Genomic DNA, 18,572 nt, shown 5'->3' with positions numbered 1-18,572 from the left:
AGGACTTCTTGCTGAGCCCAAAATAAAAAGAAATACATTGCTCTGAGTTTACATGCCACAAACATGTAATCGAGTTGCATGGGCTTTTGGATAGGTTGTATTTTTATCATTTTGGAGGTATATTCTTATTGTGATTGCTTATAAATTGTTATTCAAGGATGAAATTAAATACCAATTTCGAATAAGTGACTACATTTTCTAGCTTGAAACAAACGTTCTTCTACACTTACATAAATTCATTGTATTTAAATATTCTTTATTTGTATGGCTTCTGTTCCAAAAATTAATAACATCAAAGTAAGAAACAGAAAACATACCAAATTGCCAAATTCCAGTCTTCAACTACAACATGCACTCCTTCTGTGCTAGATGAAACAAAACCTTTATCAATTGTTTTCCTAAAATTGAAGAGGGAAGGAACAGACCAGATCTCCATGGGGAGAGAATTCCAAAGAATGGGGAAAGCAACTAAAAATGCCCACTTTCAAAATCCCATTGGAAGACAGTCCCATATAGGCAAGATCTGGAAGGACTTGATCCTGTTTCATTGGATTGGATGGCCAGATGTTTCTTGTGTTTTTCAGATAATTTTATTTGGATTTTACAATTGCCTCTACTTGTTTCAGGGCTTGGATGTACTGGAAATTATGAGAAATATTCATGTATTTGTATCCCGATACCTGTACAATCTCAATAATCAGGTGAGGGAAAAGTGATAAAATCCCAATAATTAACTGATATCCTTTTGATGACTATTGAAATTATACAACAATTGTGTCATTGCAGATCTTCATTGAAAGAATTAGCAATAACAAACATCTGAACACAATAAATATAAGACACATAGCTAATTCAATTCGAACACATGGCACAGGAATTATGAACACAACAGTAAGTATCGCTATGTGATTTAGCATTGATTTCTTTACTAAGTGTATTATAAACAGCAGAGAGCACGTTTTAATCATAGTAGAAATAACAGCATCACTTGGATCATCAGGGGTGTAGATACAAAGTTGAGTATCATAGCATACTCATGATACTCCACCCAGGATGGCAAATGATCTCACCCAATTTCATGTAGTGGGGAGAATACTGAGCCCTATGCACGCCACAAAGGAATGGCCATGGGCTGGAGCTCTCACTTCAAATGAGGGTTTATAGCTTCCTTTAGCTTTCTAGTTTTTGCAACTTTCAAATAGATCTCTGCTGGATAATTCACTAGTAGTCGATACATGAAAGTGAAAGATTGTTAATTACTCATGCAGTATGTAAAAGTAACCATTCCTGGAGGGAGATGCATGTAGATACATGCAACGAATCACTGTATATCAACTATAGATAGCAGCAAGCTTTTTCAGGCTGTTTTTGAGATGTGGGAATGAACATGAGTTAATTCAAGCAATTATAGGCAGGCTTAAGGGATCAGAATTGCCACTGTGGCCCAAGCTAGTCGCATTTCTCCAAACCCATTTATTGTACTGTTGCTGCTGGTATTATTATTTCAATTTGTTTTCTGCCCAATGGATATTCAATATGGTTACTATCTTTGGTATCTTTATTTAAAAGGATTCCAATTAGAAGAATCAGGACAAATATATAAAAAACCTGTTTTTGGTCTCTTCAATGTGCCTTAAGTCTAAACTATTGCTATTGGTTTTACAACTACTAATGTGTTGCCTACCAATTTGTGATGTTTAACTGGTGCATCAACAGGAGCCGATTGTCTCCAGAAGTACAACTTTTAAGAAACTATTAATTTCAAATAAGGATGATCTTTGCAGTTTGTTTTTCACAAATAATGTTGGATATAAATAGCTCAGAGTAACAAGACTTATTCATTTCTGGAGAACTATGGAATTGTAAACAAGGTTAACACTTGAATCTCATATGTTCATAATATATGAATAATATTTATATATTATTACTGCAAACAGAACACTGCTTTTGTGTGGTTACACATCCTTTACATCAAGAAAGATAGCGGAATTATTGATATCACCTTCCCACTTTACATAGTACATACATACTGAAGCTATGGTGTAACATAACGTGATTGAGTGCTAACATTTAATAACAGGCAACTATTCAATAAGCAAGTACTTGGACATTGCGATGAGAGGATGAAATACTGCTTTTATCAATAGAGATAGGGTTTTTTAAAATGTATTTGTTTTATATTTTGTAGGTAAATTTCACATACCAGTTTCTGAGAAAGAAATTTTACATCTTTAGTCAATTTATGTATGATGAGCACATCAAATCCAGATTGATCAAAGATATACGATTCTTTAGGGAAATTAAAGATCAAAATGATCATAAGGTACGTTACAAGCGATTTATAGATTCATAGTTCTCTTTTTGAGGAAAATTTTAACTTAAATTCACCGAGAACACAATCCTGTATTTGCTTATTTGAAAATAAGCCCATATAAGTAATTTAGATTTATTCTGGAAAGAAATTTTAGGGTAATACTTTAGAATAGTTAGCTGAGCCAAGAATAAGCAAATTTTTGGAACGGATGGGCACAATAAGCTTAGAAAACAACTTCCATGAGAGGGTTGATACAGTATCAAATACTGCTGAAAGTATCATGATAAGTTACAAGATAGCAGTAAGGCAAAGAATGTGATGCATGCCAAGAAAGCTATTTGAGGACATTGTTTTGTTTATCCCTGAGATTACCCATCCCAAAGTAAGACTGAATTTTTATTTAGCGATCATGGTTATTAATACCAAGGATAGAAAGTACTTCTTCTAAAATAAGCCTGTGTGTGCATACACATAAAATTTAGAGATTAGTTCTGTCTCATTAATGAGTCTATAAAGGTAGTCCTCAGTTAATGACCACTCATTCAGCGAGTGTCCAAAGTAGACACTGGACAAAGAGTATCTATGATTTGCCCTCAAAGGTCCTGATATCCCAGTACCCCTGCAGTCAGGTGATCACTATCAGGAGAATAGGCAACTGTCTCAAACTTATGATAGTTGCAGCGTCCCATAGTCAGCAAAATCAATAAGCTGTCAAGGAAGGTCACACGTTGCTCCTGTAAATCATTCCTACACTTGCCACTTTTTCTGCTGAGGAACCTGGCTACCTGCACTAGCCATCTTTGCATCCTCCTGGCCCTGGCGGAAGCTATTCTCAGAAGTTTTCTACAAATATTTTATAAATAAAGGACAATGTAGTTGTTACAAGATTTAAGTAATCTTCAATATATATATGTCTTCTTTTTATAGGAATATAGAAATTAATAAAGTAGAAAAAATGCATCAATACATGGGAAACTCAAAAGGGCTTGGTATCATTTTTTCATAAACAATGCTTGTTTGTAATATATTATCAATTTTTTTTCTAGTACCCATTTGAGAGAGCAGAGAAATTCAATCGGGGAATCAGAAAACTTGGGATTACACCAGATGGACAAAGTTATCTTGACCAATTCAGGCAACTGATTAGCCAAATAGGTATGAAGATAAATTCTATGTCATTATTTTAAAAGCAATAAAAAAGGGTGTATGGACTGCAACTGCCAGAATTCCCCAGCCAGCATTCTGGAGTTGAAATCCCTATATCTTAAAGTTGCTAAGGTTGAGAAACACTGATGTATTGTAAGAAGCCAGGTATGGCAGGGAATCTGCCAGCACCAAAAAAGCTGTCTGTGTCATTATGCTGAAATTTCTGGCCTGTGGAAATCCCTGACATAAATATATCAAATCAGTTTTCCCCTCCAGTCCCTTGTTACTAGGATTGTGGTGTTATATCTATAAGCAGATGGAAAAAAATAGGCAGATGTGGCTTTTAAAAATCTCAGTCTTTGCACAACATAACTGCTGCCCATGTATTTTCTAATTTATGATGTCTGCTTAGGCTGGGATAGACAACTTGCCACTCTCTAGTTACTGTAGATTATTAATTATTAATATTATTTATTAATTAATTATTAAGATTATTAATAAATTGTCCTAGCATGATTAAAAGTCAGGAATTTAGGAGCATAGGAGCGGCATGGAGTAAATTTCTTTTGAATTTTGAAAATTTTGTTGTTTAGTCACTAAGTCGTGACCAACTCTTCACACACACACCCCGGTGCTCCACTGTCTCCTGGAGTCCTAAATTCATGTTCATTGGGTCAATGACACTATCTAACCATCCCATCCTCTGCTGTCTCCTCCTTCTCCTTTCGCCTTCAACCTTTCTCAACATCAGAGTCTTTTCCAATGACTCTTCTTTTTTCATTTAAAGCCAAAGTATTTGAGCTTCAGCTTCAATATCTGTCCTTCCAAAGAAAGGTCAGGGTTGATTTCCTTTAGGATTGATTGATCTGATCTCTTTGCAGTCCAAGGGACTCTCAAGAATTTTCTCCAATTGATTCAATTTGAAAGCATCAAGTCTTTGGCATTCAGCCTTCCTTACAGTCCAATTCTCATAGCTGAATTAGAAAATAATGCTATTTAATTGTGCTGAAAAGAATAAATTCTACTACATAGGCCCAGCATGTTTATTTAACAAATGATAAAATCCATCTTGCTAGTATTTCAATTAGTTATATTTGTTTCTGTAATATAAATTCAAATACTACTATCTTTGTTTAAAGGTAATGCTATGGGCTATGTACGAATGATAAGATCTGGTGGACTTCACTGCTGTAGCAGTGCAATTAGGTATGCACCAATACTTTTTAGTTTGTCTGTCCATGTTGTTGTACATCTTTGCAGATCTTCCTGCTTTAATTTTTCTCTTTGCAGTTAACATATATTGCAGTAATCCTTTGGATGTGTTTCTTGTGTTTAAATATATATTACATCTGTTTAGTAAATATATTGCATACTCATATTCAATTTTCAAGAATTTGACAGTTCAATACTTGTAAAAATTATAAAAAATATAGTAACATGATAGCAAGTTTGGGTGTCAGTATAGAAGTGTAAATAATACAAAGAACACAAGATGCAAATGAGCATTTAATGATGATAAATATAGACATTTTGCTGTCAGATGTCATAACACTTTTGTGACTTGATACCAGCAAACTTGGAAAACGTGGCTAGAAGTATGCCTTCTTGTTAATGTAGAATAAGTTACAAAAGTACTTTTTTGAGAACAAAGAAATGTTATTTGCTAATAAAATATGAACTAGCTTGTGATAAGGTGGGAATAGAAATACAGCATGTAAAATAGAAAAGTTACATTAATTTATATACATACACCTATATGTTAAAATGTCTAATTGTATGAAAACCTGACAAAACTTGTAGGTTTGTTCCTGACCTTGAAGATATTGTCAACTTTGAAGAACTTGTGAAAGAAGAAGGTCTGTCAGAAGAAACACAACAAGCAGCTAGGTAATTGTAATGCAAATATAAAAATATTTCACTGTTACTTGCATTGCTCGTTTTCAAACAGTTTTCAGTAAAATAAAATGTTGAACTCCATTCAGGATTAGTCATTTATTTTCTCACTAGCAAAATTCCAGCCAAAGTTTACTGAGGTTGAGACAGCTAAGGATACAAATTATTGATATTTTTTTATTCTTTCATTAGTTTTATAGACTATTTTTCCTCCAGAAGCTCAAAATAGTGCATACAATACCTCAATCATTTTACTTTCACCACCATACAATTGGTAGATCTTTTGTCAAAGTTCTGTGGGAGATTTTATTTCCAGTCCTTCCATTCCATTATTTTAAACATCTCCAAATGTTGTTAAACTTACTGTTTAAAACTGTGCATGAAAAAATAAGAAAATTCTCCACTGCCTACATTAAAGTAGATGGCTTACAGTTTCACCTTACATGGATGTTATAAGAGCTTATTAAAGTATGTCCCAAGTACTCTGTTGTCAAGCCGATATTTATATATTATATAATTAGAAGTGTGTATTTTTTAAAAAAAAAATACAGTAATTGTATTTAAATTGCTTAGTGATAAAAGAATGCGTAATAGTTTCTTCCTTTAGCAAGTTGAGGATATCAACTTGTTTTTAGTATGTGTACTTAGTGCATGTTATTTATTTGGCAACCTTGTAAACACAGCTTGGAAAATAGTTCCCACGATTATGGGATTTTGATTTTAATTCATTTCCAACGGCTGTATTTGGTACAATAAGTTTTATAAAATTGGCAAGATGGCTCCCCAAAGTATGGAATAATGTTTAGCTTCCAGTTATCCTTCTAAGTTAGAAGTGTCCAACCTTGACAACTTTAAGACCTGTGGACTTCAACACCCAGAATTCCCCAGCTCGCCATGCTGGGCTTTTTTTTTTTTTTAAAGGAATATGTTAAATGTTTTCTGTGGTCTCAAAAGGAGGCAAGCTGCTTTAAGGTAGCAAAGGAGTGATTTGAACACTTCTTTAAAATGGTGCTAAAGATCATCATGAAAGAAGCAGATTTAATTTCTGTATGTAATTATTATGAAAAGAATAGGCCATCCCCAAACAGTATAAGACCAGGACATTTTTCCTCCAGACTGTTGCTATATCTCTACTTTGCAGGCAGCTGGATTCTGTACTTAGCGATCTCACCTGCAGCTCTGCAGAAGGTACAGAGTACTTCAAAATGCTTGTGGATGTCTTTGCTCCTGAATTCCGCAGTCCAAAGAACATGCATCTACGCAATTTTTATATCATTGTTCCCCCACTGGTTAGTATTTGCATTATTCGACTTCTTGGATAACAAAAGTGATATTTAATTATTTATTTACTTAATCCATTTATATCCCATAGCGATCTTGAAGGGCTCTTGGTGGTTCACAAAGATAGCAATACACAGTCATAATGAAAGCATGCACAATCAACTTAAAGATAGGAAAGTGATCACAAATGTAAAATGATCCTATATTGAAACAGCTAGTATTTGAGGAGTGGGTAGAAGCATCCATTTACAGATAATCAAATTTACCAACATAGAAGACATCTAACTGGAATTGTCCAGTGAAAGAGCCTGTGCTTTATAGACTAAGTTTGAGATATGGATATGGAAAGAGATACACAGAGAGAGAGAGAGAGAGAGAGAGAGAGAGAGAGAGATTGGAGCTGAGCGTTTACTGGCTGGATTCCCTTCCTGATGCCTATGTGGAGTTCCCAGCAGATTACTTGTTACCAGAGAGAGAAATATATGTCGCTACGTAGGATTGAACTTGCAGCCTCCTGATTATGAGACAAGAACTCCAGTTCTAGGCCACCACAACTGCTCAGGGTTTTGGATAATTATTTGAGGCCAAATAGCTAATTGCACTTTCCACTGGCCTGACTTTTTAATATTAAGATAATAACCTTACAAAACATTTGTATTTAAAATTATATTTCTGCTTCAATTAAGTCATGTTCCAGAACTAAAAGTGCCCTGAAGAATATCTCTGAGATGCCATCAGAAATAATATGCACAAGTGGTATAACCTGGACAGCATTCTTTGAGCTTCTGGTTTGATGTTATTATTTTGGAATTACTAAATTGGGGTAATTATTTGGGCAACCTCATGCAATCCCTAGTCTTTCTTTTTAGGCACTCAATTTTATAGAGCACTCAATCAGTTGCAAAGAGAAACTGAACAAAAAGAACAAAATTGGCGCAGCTTTTACTGATGATGGCTTTGCTATGGGTAAGTGCAAGAGCAATACAGGTCCTCGACTTACAACCACAATTGAGCCCAAAAATTCTGTTGTTAAGTGACACATTTATTAAATGAGTTTTGCCCTACATTACAACCTTTTTTGACACAGTTGTTACGTGAATCACCGCAGTTGATTAGCTGGTAACCCAAATGTTAAGTGAATCTGGCTTCCCCATTGACTTTGCTTGTCAGAAGGTCGCAAAAGGTGACCCATGTGACTGTGGGACAGTACAGCGGTCATAAATATGAGTCAGTGGCCAAGCGTCTGAATTTTGATCACATGATCATGGGGAAGATGCAAAGGTGGTAACTCTGAGAAACAGTCATAAGTCACTTTTTTCAGTGCCATTGTAACGTTGAACAGTCACTAAGCAAATTGTTGTAAGTCAAGGACTATCTGTATCCTTGTATGGATATTCCAACCATTTGAAAATATATAGGAGTAGAATTGTTTTATTTATTCTGTAAGAAGATGATTTTTTTCGTCAAATCAGCAACTGAATTGGGGAAGGGAAAATCATCTTATATTTGCTAAAATCAAAGAGGCAGAAAGCTTTTCATCCCTCCAGGCTTTTTTCCCCACTTTGCCTGGGCCGGATCACGTTACTTCCTTCCCTTCTTTTAATAGAGCCATCCATACTTTCCAACTCCTTTTCTATCCTGTTGTCTTCTTTGTGGCTTTGTTAAGGAATAAAGATTTTTGGGATGTGTATGTGCTTGCCTGGTTTTGTGTGTAAATTAATTAAATACCCTTATTTAATTGTAATCTGCATTTTATAATATGTAAATTGTAAATTAAATACTCTAATTACAATCCGTATTTTATAAATATAATTTTATAGGTATTTCAAGATAAGCACATTCTGTAATTTTATCCTAATAATCTTTATTACAATATTTGTTTTATATTTTATATTTGCAGTTATAACTTCATGTTAAGCTGGTCATTGATCAAGATAAAAATAAATTGAGAATAATAAAAATAGGGTAATTTAAAACACTTAAAACACATTATTATTTTTTAATTCGGGGTGGGGGGAAATATCCATATCTTTCAGGTGTGGCTTACATTTTGAAACTCTTGGACCAGTACCAAGAATTTGATTCCCTCCACTGGTTCCAGTCAGTGCGGGAGAAATATGTGAAGGAAATCAGAGCATTAGCAAAGCAGCAGAGTGTCCAGTCAGCTAGTCAAGATGAGAAGTTGCTACAGACCATGAATCTTACTCATAAGCGACTGGAAGTTTGTTTGCAGGTATTTAAAATCTTTAAATTACAGTCTCAGATGATTTTGAAACATCAAATTGGTATATGCATACTGAAAGATAGGATCTCTTAAAAGCTTCATTAATTTAGTGCTAATAATGCAATAGTATGTTAAATTACTCAAAAACTGCCCTCGGGTTTTTTCTAGAAGGCAGTTTTGGTGAATCACTAATGTTTAATCTAGACCTAGGCATTTCACGGCCCGGCCCATGGGTGCTTCAAGTCTGGCCTGTGGTGGCAGCGGGTGAGGCATTGGAAGTGGGAGGATAGCGGGGGTTGGGGTGGCCTTCCACAATATTCCCAGTTTCTTATGTGACCCCTTGGAAAAATTAAGTGCCCAACCTTGGTTTAATCAATAGCAAAAGTTATTAGAAACTCACACAAAGTCTCCACTGCAGTTGTGAGCAAGATAACTAATACAATTGTTTCCTGGCGTTCAAATCCACAAAAAAAAAAAAAAAAATCCCCTCTGTCCAATGGTGGTATGCTACCGGGTAGTCCTGGTTCGGCCCAACCAGTAGGTTTTTTTAAAAAAGGCTCCTACAATCAGCAGAGAGGAGGAAGAAAAGCCTCACAATCAGCTAAAAGAAGAAAGAAAAGCACAGAATTGCCTCAGCTGGTGTGGGGAAAGCTGTGTGTGTGTGTTAGGTGCACATGCACACGCGTGCAATCACCGAACCAGTAGTGGAACTGTCCTAAGGTCTCCTTCCATATCTCTCCATGTATCTGGGGCATATGTGGGCAATCTCTCATCCTGTCTTTATCTGGAGAGGTTCCAAGGGTCTGGTCTACTCACCAGTTCCTTGGTCTTTTGCAGAGAGCCATCTACAGTTCTTCCTCCCTGGAAGCTTCAGGATAATCAACTGTCTTAAGGAAATAATTTGAGTCAGATTCTTTTTTTAATGGGTTGAAGTCTTAAATTAATTCAAGGCTTATGGCATGAATGTCCATGAATCATCCAGATAATGCAAATCATCCAAAATAATGCCAATAATGTAGGCTGAAACAATTGTCTTTAACTATTCAGAAGGGCCAACTAAAAATGTTGCTGACATGATTTCTCCCTTTGAGATAATGACACCTGGAACAAATTTTATTAATGGATTATAAATAATTGATCTTGGACAAGAAAATGTCCAAAAGAGCACAGGTAATTAGAAATAAATACATTATTAATAAGGCATTAACCGTAAAATGAAGAAAATACATTTAATTGTATGCTTTGAATGATATTTTTCAGTACATTATGTTGATAATGTGTAAAAGATGCTATTGATAATTCAGGTATATATTGTGCACAATATTTATGGGAGTTTCATATATTCCTGTACCTTAAAATAAGTTGGAGATTTTGTGATTATGTGGCATGTTAAAACATGCAGATCTTTTTCATTTCTCATAGGAATTTGAACTGCTTTATTTCTCACTAAGCAGCGCAAGGATATTTTTTAGAGCAGATAAAACTGCAGCGGAAGAAAACCAAGATAAAAAAGACAGTGAAGGTTAGTAGGAAATATTCTGCACTCTGGGGAGTTCTGGCACCAAATGCAAATTATTTTCTGCTCCTTTGTGCACCAAACTACAAATCCATTGAGGAATATTAGTAGTAAAAAAAATAGTATTCCATTTCTATAAGCCTGAATTTTATTATCACTCATTTAGAGCATGAGTAGGAAATTCAGACTAGTGAAATAATTCACAATATGTAATAATAGTACATTCATATTGTGATTTTTCACTGAGCAGCTTGAACAATGATGCCAGAAAACATAATGAAAATAGTAGGCTAATATGTAGCCCTTTCAACCACAATTTAGCCCAAAATTTCTGTTGCTGAGCGAGACAGTTGTTAAGTGAGTTTTGCCCCATTTTATGACCTTTCTTGCCAGTTGTTATGAATCACAGCAGTTACTAAATTAGTAACCTATTAAGTGAATTAGATTTCCCCATTGACTTTACTTGACACAAGGTCCCAAAGAGTGATCAGGTGACCCTGGGATGCTGCAACCATCATAAATATGAATCAGGTGCGAAATATCCAAATTTGGATCATGTGATCATGGGGAAGCTGCAACAGTTGTGTAAAGACAGTCATAAGTCACTTTTTCAGTGCTATTGTAACTTTGAATGAATGATTGTAAATTGAGGGCTACCTGTAGTGGTAAATAAAACAAAGATCTGTAATAGTTTAAAAATGATGCATGTATTGTAGCCTTAGTTCTTATGGGGCACAGTCTACTTCATTAGATAAATAGAATGTCGTCCTTTTGGAAAGTATAATCTGTGTTTAGAAGAGAGAATCGCAAACTTGTAGGCTTAACAGAAAATGAAATATAGGAATTTCAGATTGTGGCATAGTCTAGGCCCACAATAGTTTTTGAGTGTGGCATATTTTGCATTTTGAGGTAACTTGTACATATTAGCTAATATGTTTGTTGCTGTTTAGATAAATGGCACCCATATTTATGTTTCTTGGCATTTCACTCTTTTATTTCTACTGATATTTAGGGACAAATTCCTTTTGATTCTGCCCCATATAAAAGCCCTTCACAAACAGTTGTCCATTGGAAATTATTAGATTAGAACTAATTGCACTAAATTAGAACTAATTTTTAAAATATATATATATAAATCTTCCATTTTTCTTACTCAATACTGAGAATATAAAATTGTTGAAATTGGCTCCTTTTGTATTACAGAAGAATCTACAAAAACAAGCAATGACCTTTCAAATTCTTCTTCTGCAGATCCTCTTGTAAAATGAGAGTTCTGGTATGGTTAATTTATGGATGCGATTGTAGTATTTACAATTTAGAAGCTATATTAAAATAAGACTTTTAAGTTTTGTACCATTCAGAAATATAATTTATTTATGTTCCTCCCCAAAGATGGACTCCTGAAATTAGTTGCACTTGTTCTGTATATTTCTGCCAAACCTAGAATGTTAAATATTTGTTTAAATTGCATATACCCTTAATTGCAGTATATTGAAATCGAGTACCGTGATATAACTGTGATTTCTGATTACTTATTTTATAAAGGGTGAACAATAATTGCACTGAATTTGGATGGGCTTACCCATCCAAAAGTAATGGGTGAGAAAATAATGATTACTTATAGAGGTTCAGAGTGAGTTCTTGTCCAGCAAAATTGCAAAAAGCAAATGGTACTACCTCAGTGAAATAGCATAAAAGAGAGCTGTGCACATTTTGAAAAATGATTTGGAAGAAGCAATTTAGGATTTGCATTAGCCAGCATCTCTTTAAAGCTGATTTTTTTTTGCAGGTTTCCTCAAAAGAAAGGAAAGTATGCTACTTTAAAAGAGTTGTTTGTGGCAAATCTTTTCCTTTCACACAGATGGAAATCTGTAGATATTCTCAGTCATCCAGGTCATGGTTGTCTGAAAGGTGCTTTTTCAGGAGGCAACTGGACTTTCTTTGTTTTTTCTTTTTGAATTATGTTTTGCTTCTCATCCAAGAAGTTTCTTCAGCTCTGACTGGATAGTGGGGAATGGAAGGATTTATATTCCTTGCAGACAGCTTGTAATTTGTATCCTTTTAGAGGGTCATTGAAGCACTTGGAGGTTTATCTGTGTCCTCAGAGTCATCCTTCCATTCCCGACTATGCTGTCAGAGCCGAAGAAGCTTCTTGGATGAGAAACGAAACCTCTTCAAAAGAAAACAAAAACAATGTCCAGTTGTTTAATGGGTATTTGAGAAGTGCTGTCTTCACATGAGGTCTGAATTGTTTCTTCTGAATAATTTTCCAAGGGTACAGAACTCTAATTACAAAGTGCAATTTCATTGATTTTTCCCTCCCAAAACATTTTTTTAAAAGATCATTGTTCTGATTACCATTTGACTTTGCAAAGAAAGTAAATATGAATAATAGGTACAAACTAACAAATTAAAATTTTAAAAAAGAGGGCTTTAATCTTTAAAAATAGTTTTTCAATTGTGCTTGTCTAATAGATTCCTTTTCTCCTTTGTTCACTAAAATCTGCTGGGGAATTGATAATTTGGGGAGGGGAACATTTCTGTGAGTTAAAAAGGGGAACTTTTGTCAGAGTGTATAGCTTGATTCATGTGTTGCTTTATGTTCTGTAGAACTCTAGAGCAACTGTGATTTGTTGAAATTGATGGGACCAGATTGGCACAGAACATCCACCTCATCGGTCTGATAGTGATGCCGACGTGCTGTGAAATATCACATAATTTATTGTAGTACTCAGCACTGTAATTTGGAGTTCCAGAGAAGTATGCTATTTTGATCTAAGATGTGATTAATAAGGGGGCAAATTTGTTATTAGAAAGTTTTAAAATATTCTTATATCTAATGGATTCAATAATACTAAATGCATCAAATCACATCCTTAATATGGTTGTTACTGCTTGTTTTCCTAGTGCATATAATTCCCCTTGGAAAAAAAACCTGTCTAATTCATAGACTTTACCAATTAGACTGCTGACTTAAATGGACAACTTGTATTGTCCCAGACACTGTATAAGCATACTAAGCTTAAAGTAGCTATGTGCTATAATAAATATACTCATTTTCATATCTTTTTGTCATTTAATTTGAGAGACTCCTATTTTTAGATACACGGCTAAACTGTACAGCGTTAACTAAACTAACATATTTGTGAGATACTGAAAATAACATCATGAAATTGTCTAGATTCTAAAAGCATGTATATGCAATGTTGTTGTGAATATGTAAACATAGAACTTTGTGAATATAGTGATGGTTGCTACCCTTACAAACATTGAAACTGTACAACCAAGTAATGCAAAAATAATTTGGGCCTTGAATGCAAGTCTGTTCTTGGGCACCTAATATTGTGCCCTTCTGCCACAGAAAGTGTTATTATACTGCTTGGTCTTTCAGTAGCTACAAACCTTTCACAGCTGTTACATGTGTGGAAGATTAAATGGGAATTGGGAATAATTTAACATAACTGTATAGCAGAGGTCTCCAAACTCCAAACTGTATAGCTGGCTGGCTGAATTGTGGGAGTTGAAGTCCACAAGTCTTAAAGTTGCCAAGTTTGGGAACCCCTGCTGTATAGTATCAGTGGTGAGTTCAGTAAGACATGGAATTATTGTTTGCCTTTTCCCATCTCATCTTTTGAATAATCTGTCTTCCAACATGGAGACAGTAGCTATGGCATCTTCTCCATGTATTTTATTTACAAAAGCATGCCAGAGATTTTTATCTTTCAAATTCTTAATCTTTATTTGTAAGGAATCTTTATTTTTTATGAAATACATAATTGAACACAAATACCTAGGCCACTTCCAGTAAGGTCCTCTTGGCTATTACATGGTCTTCCAGAATAAAATCACAAGGCCTGCCAGACGTAATAGGGATTGACTCAGCAAAGCCATTAATATTTTGTACATTTGTATGTTTGAGCTTCTGCCAAAGTTACTGAAAGGTAGGTCCTGTTGTCATTGATCTGTTACTCTGATCTATTCCACCTATGTTCAAATTCTCAGGAATGAAAGGGACAAAATTATAACATGTCTTATTCTAATTCATTTACAAAAACGAAGTGGAACAAAACAAAAAACCTGTTACCTCAATTCTTTATTCTGTTAGATATTCTGTACATAATGTTAATAAATGCAACTTTGGAAAAAAAATGGATTTGTATATAATGGTCACAAGCCTGGGATGTTTTGACTTCCTTGAATGCTGTATCTTTAATGAGAACCAGGTTTGCCAATGTAGATACTTCAATCTACAGCTAAGCCAGAGCGCTAGGATTGATTTAATCAACTTCATAGGGCTAACTGAAATATAATTTGTTCTGTAGTTATCGAAATAAATTTCCTTTAGAAATGTGCCCCATATTCTTTCTAATAGATAACCAAAACAGTTAAGTATACTGGCTTAAATATAATAATTGTCAGTTCAATTATGGATGGATCACCATTAAGATACCTTTGTGTGAAATCTCTACAATACCTTCTGCTTCAACCTCTAGAACAAGGGTGCCAACCTCGCGCATATCGTGATGTATCACAATGTTTTTTATTTTGCAGAACTGGGGTGGGCATGGCCTTCAGGGGTCATATCTGACCTGCGAGCCGCCAGTTTGACAGGCCTGCTCTAGAGTAGTCAAATTATGATCCATTTCACTGCATATAGTTTATATCAACTAGATTGGACGCTAATATTAACCTGGGAGCAGTTTCAGCTATAAGCTTATTGCACTTAAATATTTGTATCTACTGTACTATTGTACTAAGTAGAACAATTTGAATATCATTAATACAGAAAACTTCAGTACAATACTCTTTCAGAAAATCTACTGGTATTTTTCTAGCCTTCTGGTTTAAAAATCTTAAGACGTTACTAAATCATAAAATGTCCTATACTATAACTTACATAAATTCTCACCTATTTTTCAAGCTCTTTAGCCATTATTGCTGAAACTGTTGTAGTGCGAGATGTGGACCTTGTTTTTAACATTAAAACATCATATAAATAATCAAAGACAGATAAAATTCTTCATGAGATCTGGCTATCATTGTAATTTATTTACAATGTGTTTATAATTTAAAAGAGTAAATCTAAAGCTCTCAAAACAGATATATCCAATTTATGCTGGCCCCATGAGGAGGAATGTCAAATAAAAAAGATAGTATAAGCACTGTTATGGCTAGCTTGATTTGCTTTTCCCAGGACAGTGTGAAAATGCTTCTGGTATTGTTTATATCTAGCTTTGAAGTAATTGTCTGAGGAATGGAGTCCCTCTTCTATCAAATTTGTAAACTTTCACATGAAAGTAGAAAAGCAGTTATCTCGTCATACAGAACAGTGCAAAAATGTTAGCCAACAGGCTTATTTGAATAGCAGTGACAATCACTGGCTCATCTTTTCTTCGGCCCTGGTAAATGACTGAGTTTCATAATAGCTTTAACTTGCTTTCTGGTCCTTCTATTTTCTACTTGCTTGAGTTATTTGTTTTCTATTATCACACATTAGGCACTTAATTTTGAAAGCTTAACTCAGATAAAAGTATAAAAATAAATATTAGTAGAAACTGTTATTGAATGGCTTTCTAAATAGCCTAGTTTAAAATAGCTTTCCCATTACTTTTTAAAAGGTATGCAAATAGGAGCAAATAAAGTATTTATCACTGAGATTATAATCCAAACACTTCAATTCTGCTATCTAAATTATATTCCAAACATTTCAATTCTTCTACCTATTTTGCTTAAGATGCAAAATATTAGGTTTTTTTGTGAAGTGCCTCTGTATTTTACTTCAGACTTTCAGAAACTCTGTGGCTTGTGCAATTTCGTCCTCTACTATAGCCAGTAGAATTATGTGAAACAGGTGTGTATTTGTTTATAACTTTGTGAATGCACGTTTATGAAGAATTAAAACTTTGCTGGTGTTAGTGATGACTTTGTGGTCCTCCCATCAGTATTCATGATGGCTTGGTATTGAGGAAGAATTTTTAAAAGTCTGTCAGTTTCTATACCAAATATTTGGATCAAGTTCTCATCTCTTGGTGTTTCCTCTAGCCCACCTATGTTGGACCACAACTGAGAGCACAAGGCATACTCTCTTACGGGCACCATCATCTCCACTGAGAGAAATGATGTTATGCTTCTGACTCCTGTCCTTCTCCATGTACAGCATTGTCTTCTTCTGATCGCTCATTCAGTAACTTGAATTTTCCATCGTTAGTAAGAGGCATAGATGATATTAATTGAGCTAGAGCTTTTGGATCCTATAATTAAAATGACAAATGAAAATTATTCAAGGCAAATAAAATGTAATTTCATGAACAGCTTTTCAAAAAGCAGCCTATAAATCAAGAGGACCAGTTTCCTTTCTGTTGTGTTCCCAAACCAAATCAGCCCCTAAAAGCCCTCCCTATTTGCCTGCAGTGACTTTTTCACAAAAGTTATGAGAACTTTTATAAGGTACTGTATATTTTTAAAAATTCACATGGCTAGAGAAAAAATTGTTAATCATCATACAAACATTGTAAACTGACTTCATATTTTTACTTTTCCGAAGGCAGTTATTCAATTGACATTTTTAACTCCCAACTGAAATAATATCTGGAATCATTTTCCTCATACTGGAATGCTTTTGTACTTTTAATAATAAAAACGATTCTATTAGACCAGGGGTGTCAAACTCATGGCCCACTGGCCACACCCACTCTCAGTTTAGCAAAGGGAAAAGTTGTGATGCGTCATGGGACAATGTGTCAGACGATAGAGAAACAAGAGTTCTTAACTTCTCAGAATGTCAGTTCATGTGAGTGCAAAAATTCCTATATTTCTCGAATTAGACTAGAGAAATGGAAATGAAATAAAGGTGGTCTAATTTTTTACCTGTGGAGTTTTAAGATTTTGGGTACTCCCACAAAATGGCTTCTAAAGTTAGTGATATAAACACCTGCTTGTCAGAAGACAAAATTATAATAGCATACCCTGCAATACTCGGTTTATGCTCCGGTGAGTGTGTAAAACTATAAACTCCAAATGGACAACTAGATTCCAGTCATGTTTAATGTATAATTTCTAAAGGGGTCTACGTGGACCCAGGAAACTTTTTCCTCCACTTTTGAATCAGTTTTTAACTCATGGCAACTGCCCTGACTAGTCAATTTGGTTTTCTTGGCATGATTTCAGTATGATTTGCCATTGCATGCTTCTTAGGGTTGAGAGAAAGTGACTACCCAAGGTCACCCAATTGGCTTTGTGCCTAAAGTAGGACTCAAACTTCTGTCTCCCAGTTTCTAGACTGATGCTTTAACCACAACACCAAATTGACTCTTCCAAGAAACAAACTCAGTCCTAAAAATCATGCTGAAGACTGCTGTTATAGCAAGACAATGGAGAGCGATATGTGAAGGGAAGCAAGAACTTTTCAAAGCTTATTTCTTCGACCTTGTATTGACTTTTATAATCCTTCATTATCAAGCTCATTTTTTCTTAATTTATCATCTGGCTCGAGCCTAATGTTAATTAAAACTTAACATGCATAAGTTCAGCAAAAGTAGATACTTACCTGCTCTGTATCTGTGAGCAAATTAGATGTTATTTACCTATACCTAGTTATTGGCTGAAGTACTCCCTAAGCACATCACATGCACACTCCTGACACTATACAAAACACTTAAATCACTTAGTTACTAGATAACCACTCTTAGTATTGAATTATGGAATTTACTATATAGAATTAGATCCAGATCACATCCTCTTAAATTCAAAGTAAAGATGATTTGCTTGAATTCTGTTAGTCATAATAATACTCAGAGAATCAAAAGGCAAGATTTAATTCAGAGGATAAGGACTATGAAGTTAAAAATACTACCTTTCGAGCTTCAATGATTTCCTTCCCCAGGTTTATTGCATAGCAAATCTACAGAAGAAATAAAATCTGCCTCAGTACAACTTAATTTTTTTATTGATTATACTACCTATTTAAAACTGCAAATAATTGGACAAAGCTCAGTATTTCCTGAATAATTTATCCTATTATTGAATCTGAATTACAGCCTCAGAAATCATATGGCAGCACTCCCAATAACAGAATTAAGATCACCAAATAGTCTGTGAAAGCTTTACAATACTGTACCAACAGCGTTTATGACAAGGAAAGATGCTTCAGACCATTGCTGAAGCAATCGCTTTCTAGCACTGGTAGGCATTTAGAACAG

The 18,572-nt window shown here is 34.7% G+C and overlaps 2 protein-coding genes across 6 annotated transcripts in view; one reads left to right on the top strand and one right to left on the bottom strand.

The window, feature by feature from the left end:
• Positions 1-13,436, top strand: part of WASHC4 (WASH complex subunit 4) — a 37,728-nt gene extending 24,292 nt beyond the window's left edge. For 2 of the 4 annotated variants that reach the window (XM_026695121.2, XM_087934880.1), the window contains exons 23-34: positions 627-701; positions 787-891; positions 2,189-2,323; positions 3,361-3,469; positions 4,600-4,666; positions 5,261-5,347; positions 6,495-6,642; positions 7,504-7,600; positions 8,671-8,867; positions 10,281-10,380; positions 11,578-11,650; positions 12,985-13,436. In XM_026695121.2, the coding sequence (XP_026550906.1) occupies positions 627-701; positions 787-891; positions 2,189-2,323; positions 3,361-3,469; positions 4,600-4,666; positions 5,261-5,347; positions 6,495-6,642; positions 7,504-7,600; positions 8,671-8,867; positions 10,281-10,380; positions 11,578-11,642 (1,185 nt within the window). In that variant the 3' untranslated portion in view covers positions 11,643-11,650; positions 12,985-13,436. The remainder of the gene's footprint in view (positions 1-626; positions 702-786; positions 892-2,188; positions 2,324-3,360; positions 3,470-4,599; positions 4,667-5,260; positions 5,348-6,494; positions 6,643-7,503; positions 7,601-8,670; positions 8,868-10,280; positions 10,381-11,577; positions 11,651-12,984) is intronic. The other 2 variants (XM_087934882.1, XM_087934881.1) reach the window with 1 other exon arrangement.
• A 1,016-nt stretch (positions 13,437-14,452) lies between these two features.
• Positions 14,453-18,572, bottom strand: part of APPL2 (adaptor protein, phosphotyrosine interacting with PH domain and leucine zipper 2) — a 32,893-nt gene continuing 28,773 nt past the window's right edge. For both annotated transcript variants that reach the window (XM_026695152.2, XM_087934883.1), the window contains exons 20-21: positions 18,227-18,274; positions 14,453-16,625 (exon numbers count right to left, since the gene is read on the bottom strand). In XM_026695152.2, coding sequence (XP_026550937.1) covers positions 16,497-16,625; positions 18,227-18,274 — 177 coding nt within the window. In that variant the 3' untranslated portion in view covers positions 14,453-16,496. The remainder of the gene's footprint in view (positions 16,626-18,226; positions 18,275-18,572) is intronic.

This window comes from Pseudonaja textilis, chromosome 5 (assembly GCF_049901715.1).
Source record: "Pseudonaja textilis isolate UNSWEBS1 chromosome 5, rPseTex1.2, whole genome shotgun sequence".
NCBI lineage: Eukaryota > Metazoa > Chordata > Lepidosauria > Squamata > Elapidae > Pseudonaja > Pseudonaja textilis.
Note: the sequence above shows the minus strand (reverse complement) of the source record. Positions and strands in the feature narration are given on the sequence as shown.